The sequence below is a fragment of the Rhagoletis zephyria genome, unplaced genomic scaffold (genome assembly GCF_001687245.7).
Source record: "Rhagoletis zephyria isolate East Lansing unplaced genomic scaffold, Rhagoletis_zephyria_1.1 Rzeph_scaffold_01766, whole genome shotgun sequence".
NCBI lineage: Eukaryota > Metazoa > Arthropoda > Insecta > Diptera > Tephritidae > Rhagoletis > Rhagoletis zephyria.
This window is the reverse complement of record NW_016158850.1, coordinates 1-7,129: the sequence shown is the minus strand read 5'-3', so window position 1 is coordinate 7,129 and position 7,129 is coordinate 1. Positions and strand designations below refer to the sequence as shown.

General features: G+C 40.3%; 2 protein-coding genes across 2 annotated transcripts; one reads left to right on the top strand and one right to left on the bottom strand.

Annotated features, from left to right (window-relative positions):
- The first annotated feature begins 2,617 nt into the window (after positions 1–2,617).
- Positions 2,618–4,625, top strand: LOC108365066 (uncharacterized). The gene is made up of 9 exons (XM_017619006.1): positions 2,618–2,703; positions 3,050–3,136; positions 3,193–3,302; positions 3,369–3,463; positions 3,536–3,664; positions 3,729–3,877; positions 3,931–4,075; positions 4,136–4,386; positions 4,449–4,625. Exons 1-9 carry the CDS (start codon positions 2,662–2,664, stop codon positions 4,602–4,604), a joined length of 1,164 nt encoding a protein of 387 aa, XP_017474495.1. The 5' UTR covers positions 2,618–2,661; the 3' UTR covers positions 4,605–4,625.
- A 19-nt stretch (positions 4,626–4,644) lies between these two features.
- Positions 4,645–5,818, bottom strand: LOC108365067 (copper chaperone for superoxide dismutase-like). Its single transcript, XM_017619007.1, has 3 exons — positions 5,658–5,818; positions 4,959–5,593; positions 4,645–4,892 (listed from the first exon to the last, which is right to left on the bottom strand). The coding sequence occupies exons 1-3, from the start codon at positions 5,670–5,672 to the stop codon at positions 4,757–4,759; spliced, it is 786 nt and encodes a 261-aa protein (XP_017474496.1). The 5' UTR covers positions 5,673–5,818; the 3' UTR covers positions 4,645–4,756.
- Between the last annotated feature and the right edge of the window lie 1,311 nt (positions 5,819–7,129).

The following is a 7,129-nucleotide window of genomic DNA, read 5'->3' as shown; positions in this document are numbered from 1 at the left end:
CTCGGCCATTGCCACTGCCTGGGCAGCGTAAGCAAAATGTCGATTGTTTACTTTGCACTCGCTGATTTCGAATCAGCATTCGGAACTGACAACGATATTGTCGAGTTCATTCGGATCCAGTGATAGACATTTTTTCGTATTCGCAGCAGGCATTCGAATTCGTAGATTTTCTACGATGGATTCCGTGATAGCCCTGAATAGTTCTGAAATTTGTAGTGCTGAACTAGTGCCTTGCGAGACTGTCCCTCATTTACACTGCAGGGTGTGTATGTACATATTTGCGTATGTATGTGTGCTATGTTTTGCGATCGGGCTTATCGGCAGCTGAGTTATCTGTGATTTACTTTTTCTTCCTCTTTTGCACTTTCAGTATCGTTAAATACATATGGCTGTATGTATATGTACACACATACCCACTTCATAAAAAATAGATAGCTAGAATCACGATTGAGAGAAATAGAGATTGCGCTCATCGCGGTATAGCTAATCCGCTCTTTGTGAATTTGACAGAATCAGCTGTTTGCGTGATGTCGTCATCTTGGTGCAATTGTTGATTGAGGAAAACCAAATAACGATTTAACTGGGTACGGTTTAGTTATTTGCCCAATGATTTCAGGCTATGGTGTCCGAATGGGTGGCCCATACCTAAAAATTGTGCATACACTTGTAGTTAAGGATCTACACTTTATTGTAAAACCTACCAAGATTATGGACTATGGACAGCGGTATCGGTTCGCCCGATATAACAGTAGTAAGCGCTGGTCAGATAACCAGCATAATGTGGCGACCTATTCTGACGGTGGCATCAGACCATCTGCCCATAATCCTCTCGATCGAAACCTGCTGATTTTGCTTCCTCGGAACACCGAATCTAAATACATATATCAACTTTAGAAAAGCTGATTGGAACGGTTTTGCGGAAGTTATTGAAAGCATCTTCGCTAGCCTTTCCCATACAGCTGCTGCAGCCCGCTTCCTTACTGTTGGATGCATCCCGGAAACCCGTCCGAACTTTCCAGCTAAAGCGACTGTGAGGGTGGTCCCAATGCATAATCTGTGGAAACCGGACGACAAAGAACAGTCTTATCGTCGGATAACCCAACTTTCCCCGGTAGTGAGGATATTTGAGGCCTTACTACTCCCGCACCGCTACGTACCACCTAACCTCAGCGAGGCATCAGCATGGGTTAAGTAATGTGCACGGCACAGAAATAGCACTTGACGCCATAAACACTAAGATAACACTTAGCCGAAACCGAAACCGCCCCTGTGAGAGAACATTTCTAATAGCATTGGATCTGTCAAAGGTATTTGACACCGTCAACCACTCCACGCTGCTAAAAGACATTGAGACTACCCCTCTCCCCCACGTACTCAAACGGTTGTCAGCGAAATATCTGAGTGAGTATTACTGACGAATAATTTTCAGAGAGAAAGCCTGCAAAGCAAGAAAAATTAAACATGGGCCGCAGACGGTGGTTATTTTATGTATTTATTATTATATTTCAAAGCTCCCCAGACACCAGAGTGAGTCTCCATTGTCTCCATTATCTCTTATGCTGACGACTGCTCGTTAATGGTGTCCGGGAGTGGAATTGATGATTTGTGCTTGAAAATAAACGGTTACCTCTCCGATCTTTCACGCTTTTTCACTACCTACATGACGTGGCCCAAAATCTCCCCGTCAACGAATATATGTAAGAAGTTCCTAGCTCATTGCCACAGACGTAGGCATCCGAACAAACTCCTTCTTGGTACAGAGCCTTCGCCTAGACATGTCACAAGGCATCTTAACGAACTTAACGACGAAGTCCAGAGGTTCATAAAATATCTTCAGGACCCGACAGATTACAGACAAGTAATAAAGGGCATTCGCTGGGAGTCGGTCTCGACTTAAACCAACTCCGGATGTTTGAATGCCGTTTTGGGAACACAGCCACCAGACGTGGACGACACAAAACTTTGTCTGCCTCGTGAGACTCGCACTACCTTAGCCTAACTTCGCTCTGGATACTGCTGCATACTAAACTCCTACCTGAGTAGGATAAATGCAGATCTGCCCAATGAGGGATTGGCATACGGAGAGTCATCTCACGACTTGCACTACATCTTCGCATACTCCCAAAACCCAGCTCAATTAACGCCGCTGTCCCCCTGGTCCAACCCAGTCGGAGTGGCACGCTTCCTGGGCCTCCCGTTAGTTGAGATTGGCAACAACGATTGAGGGGCATGCCGATATAGGCAGGGCTAGGTAAGCAGATACAACAACAACAAAGTGTTATAAAGCAAAATCTAGCAGGCCTTTCTTCACTACCGCCAGAAGGTACCTCGTTGATAACTTTTTACTTTCAAGGCTAGAGCGTTCGTGTGCAGGAAATGAATCCCACTACTTACACAAATAAGGGATTTGCGAACAGTGAACTCTCGAGCAGGTACGAGGATCGAGTAGCCAAGATTCTGAATTATATATTATATTAATTGAAAGAATACCAAATAACCACTAACGACAAAAACAAAAATTAACACAGCTTATACATCTCTATGGCAATTTAGATGTGAAGGAACAAAGCTAGGTAGGAATCAGCTGTTTAATTTGGCGCGAATCAAAATCAAATTAGTAATAAGATAAAAGCTATTTTTTTTTTTTTGTAAAACTGTGAAATGGTTTACGAAATAAGCGAAAGCTTGAAGGTTGTATTTCAGGTAAATTTCTGATTGGTAATAATGTATGTAGTATCTCCATACCTGTTTATTAAAAAAAGAAAAGGAAATGGGGCGCCTTCGTCAACGGAAAGTACGAATTATATCCGGTTGTGGAATTTTATAGAATTTTTACTTGAGGCGATTTTACAGACAACTTACAGTTGAAAACCAGTTGGAAACGCCCTTTCAATTAATCGTTACGAACGAAGTTGGGGGGCAGTCAACTTGTGATTCAACTATTCGCCTCATATAGACACCGTATTAACTACTAATAGTCTTTATAAACCATGAAGCATCCAATTATTTTGCACTTGCAACAATTAATCATGATTTACAAAATTTGCAGGCCATAGAAGATAGATGCAGCGATCCCATACTTTATGATCGTTATGAATTGAAAACGTTACTGCGGAACTTAAGTTCCATTGAGCAGGTATACAAATACAAATTTGCTACTGTGTATTTCACTAAAGTTCGGACTGACTTCAGCTTCTTATTGCACGAAACTTCTGCAAACTGTCATGGAATATTGGTAGCCTACGTGTTTTAGCGGTGCTACAAACAGCCCACGTCCTCACTGCCAGCAATTATATACTCAGGTAATCAAAGTCAAAACAGAAACAAAGAAAATTGAAAATAATTTCCTTTTTAAAACCCCTTTGCAGTCAAGAGAACAATGCGGGGTTACAGTTGATTCTAAATGATTTTCTTGAAGCTGAATTTGAATTGATCCAAGAATTATTTATCGCCGCACATTATGGTATTATGTATTATATACATATGTAGCTATTCAATTAAATTTTATTACATTTTATTTTTTATAATTTTTCAGATAGTAGCAATGGTATACGACTAAATGATATTATAGATGAATGTCTTGGCAATCTCTATGCTGATTTACTGCAAAATCCTAAATTAAACGATCTCAAATACCTTCAAACTGTTACAAAGCATATGCCAGGTGGGAGTTCAAAACATATAAAAATTTAGTTGTAAATACAATGATTTTTCCTTACTTTGCAAAGCTGATTTTATAGTGGGTTTAATGCAGAGGCATATACGCATTGTGTTAGACCTGCATAAGAGCAATACTAAGTCAGCTTTTGCTAACTTTGCAATCTGGATAAATGAAGGCGTAGATGAAATTGAATTTACAAAGGAAATTTACAGTAAAGTAAGATTCTCATTGGTGCAGTTGCATACTAATATTGTATTCATCAACTTTAGTTACTTCAACATTCACAACCGGAAGCGATTTCCTACCTTTTTAAACTATCTACCGCAGAAAGCTTTAAGGAATGGAAGTTTTATTTAATTTTACTACAAACAATTGCCTGCAAATGCGCTCAGGAGTGCACATTGGTCATTAAAAGTTAGTTTGCCAATCATAATTTGAATCATTGTATGTGCAAGCCACTCTGTTCCTTTTTAGAATACTTCAAAGCAAGGCTGGTACAAATAGCTGCAACTCCTTCGCGTGAGGCCATGTTACATTTGTTATTATCCATTCGCGCTGCTACTGCCACAACAATGGACATTGATAAGAATATCACCGCTTACGCTGACTGGTACAAACAAAATATTAGTGATATGAAATTCATTTTTAAAGTGGAGGAATTTCAAGCCATAATTGATCTTCTACAGCAATGCATACCTTATGAAACTGCTGAGGATTATATAGAGGTGTTTTTTAAGTGCTTATGTTTATCTATTCATTAGTATTAAAAACACAGACTTACTTTTAGATTCATGCCACCTACTCGATATCACCGCCATTACATTGCGGCAAACTTGTGCAAAGCTATAAGAGTAAATGCAAAATGCAGTTGGCCAAAATAAAATCCAAGAACAAAGAAGGTAATGAAAATGATAACAGTATACTAATCGAAGATAGTGAATAAATAATGGTATCTTAAATACAATTAAACACTTCTCAATAGCTTACTCTTTATGACCTAAAAATCACCGCGATTTATTAGTATAATTACAAATCCAAACACCTGGCGTAATTCTTATGCTAGAAATTAGGATTAATACGTTAACACTAACCACATTACAACTTCTGCGCTCGATCACCACCAGCTATCGGCTTATTTCGTTCATCCCATAGTGTTACGCCGTCACATGCGCATATTTTTTTGAAATTCTCCAAAATTCCCGCCGAACGTGCAATTATACCACAGGCGATGCTGTCAAAATCAAAACGCTTGAGTTGTTACCTCTTCCCAAAGTAAACATCTATAAATTGTACTTACCGTGCACCTGCGTTACCATCTATACGACTCTGCGAATTACCACCTCTACCCAAATCGTCTGCGTTAGCTGTTATCGCCACCGAACGCCCTATGATATCCCATACTGCCAATACTGGATCTACAAAACGAAATGTTGCTCGTCCTCTATCATCGGCGCGTATATTACCCAAATCTCCAGCATGTCGCGCATCAGGTGTATCATCTGGTCCACCATGAGGTGAACCACGTGGATTATAGTGCTCGCCGAGCGATTCGCATCCGCTGGATATATCCCCTGCCTCGTGTACATGCAGTCCATGCAAGCCCGGTGTTAGGCCATCCACAACACCGTCTACCACTACGCCGGGATGGTCCTTGGTCAGCGCACTAAATCGTAATATGCCCTGTATTGGGGTGCGATCTACATCGCTGCCAGTTGCATTTATAATCGCCACAGCAGACTGTCCACCAAAGCCGACCAACACGGCTTTTCGACCCGTGCATTCGATTTTTTCCTTTAAAATGCACCAAGGCTCTTTTGTCTCCACAGTAACTCGACCCTCAGTTGCATCAATATGCACTTTACCAGCATCTTTGAGCGCATTGCGAACTTTCTCAGCGCAAAGCTCGCCACGCATTTGCACTGCGAATTCAACCTTTTTATTAAAGAAGTTTCATACTTAGTCAAAATATAGTTAAATATCTGCTGGAAATCATTACCTTAATTTCACTCATTTGCTAACGAAGGATGATAATGATTTTGCTTATAGTAAATAGTGCCAGAAAATTCCAATCTCAAGTGCAAGAGCACTGATAAGGGCAAAGATTCCAAGTTCGGCAACTGTATTCATAAAACATATGTTGTTGACAGATAGTGTTTGTTATTGGGGATATTTGACACTAAAATGGCACGGTATTGCCAATTTCAAATTACAGTTAGAAAAAATTAGGTCGCTCTGTTTCTTAATAAATACTTTCGGGAAAGAAAATTCGCCGACGAGAGCTTAAATATGAAGTACTATTAAAAAATCGCACATGAATAAACACTTATTAGGTTCTTTCCCGTACGCAACGCGGGTGCCCAAAATAGCCCAGAAATCATTCCCGTACTGAACAAAGTGGGTAAAGACACAGTTAGTCAACGACGTTGCGTAAACGTAGGTTGACGTACGTAGCAGCATATCAAATTTACTGTCGATAGAGAGAGAGAGAAGCAATGGCAACGTCACCGCCATGCGGTGGTGAGTTTTCGTTAAAGAGCGAAATACACTACACAAGCGGTTTGACAAACCAAGCGAAATTTCCCTTTGCTTCAAGCCATTTGTGCTGTGTATGGGGGTGTTTGAAGGTTTGACAAACCGCTTGAGGGAAATTTGAGCAAAAATCAAAATTTTTTGATTTTCTGGCCGCCATGTTGATGTTTGATCAAACCGCTTGCGTTGTGTATAGCAAAATCGCCTCATTCGCAACGAAATTTTCACCGAGTAAGGACGTAAGAGAGGAAAATGAAAGAAAACCATAATATTTAACATTGCGAACTGGAAGAAAACTAAAATTCTTTGCTTGAACGAGTCATGTTTGCATGGTGTATGGCGAAATGGGACAAGTAGGTTTGAAGAATGTTTGACAAGCCGCTTGTGTGGTGTATTTCGCTCTTAAGCAGCCGCCATTTAATTTGGCAAACAAAAATTTGTCTGCATAACACCGACCTAAACAAATTGAAATTCATGTTGCCTCCATAGAAGAAAAAAGGAAAGTGAACGTTCAATGTTCGCCAGGAACATTTCTAGAAGTAAAAACTAGTTGGCGCTATCATAAAGTCACATAGCAGGCAGCCAAAAAGCACATTGTTACGATTATCCTTGAACCCTCGTCCGGATTTCCCAAATCTTCCGGTTCGTATCGCTGGATTGTTAAATAAAGGCAAACGATTACCAAATGGTAGTACAATTAACTTTATTGTACAACAAACAATTTTACAATACTTGCTAATACAGTAAAAACACTACAATACTTGTTAAAGCAATAACAGCGCTTAACTAAACTTGGTAACACAATTAAACTTATAGCTTGCTTATTCGCAACTCGCTTCTCTGCTTACTTTACTTGTAGCTTGCTGACTTGTAACTAACTCACCTCGCGGTGGCGGCGCCCTTATATACCTGCGCTGGCACTTATGGCAACTCTAGAAC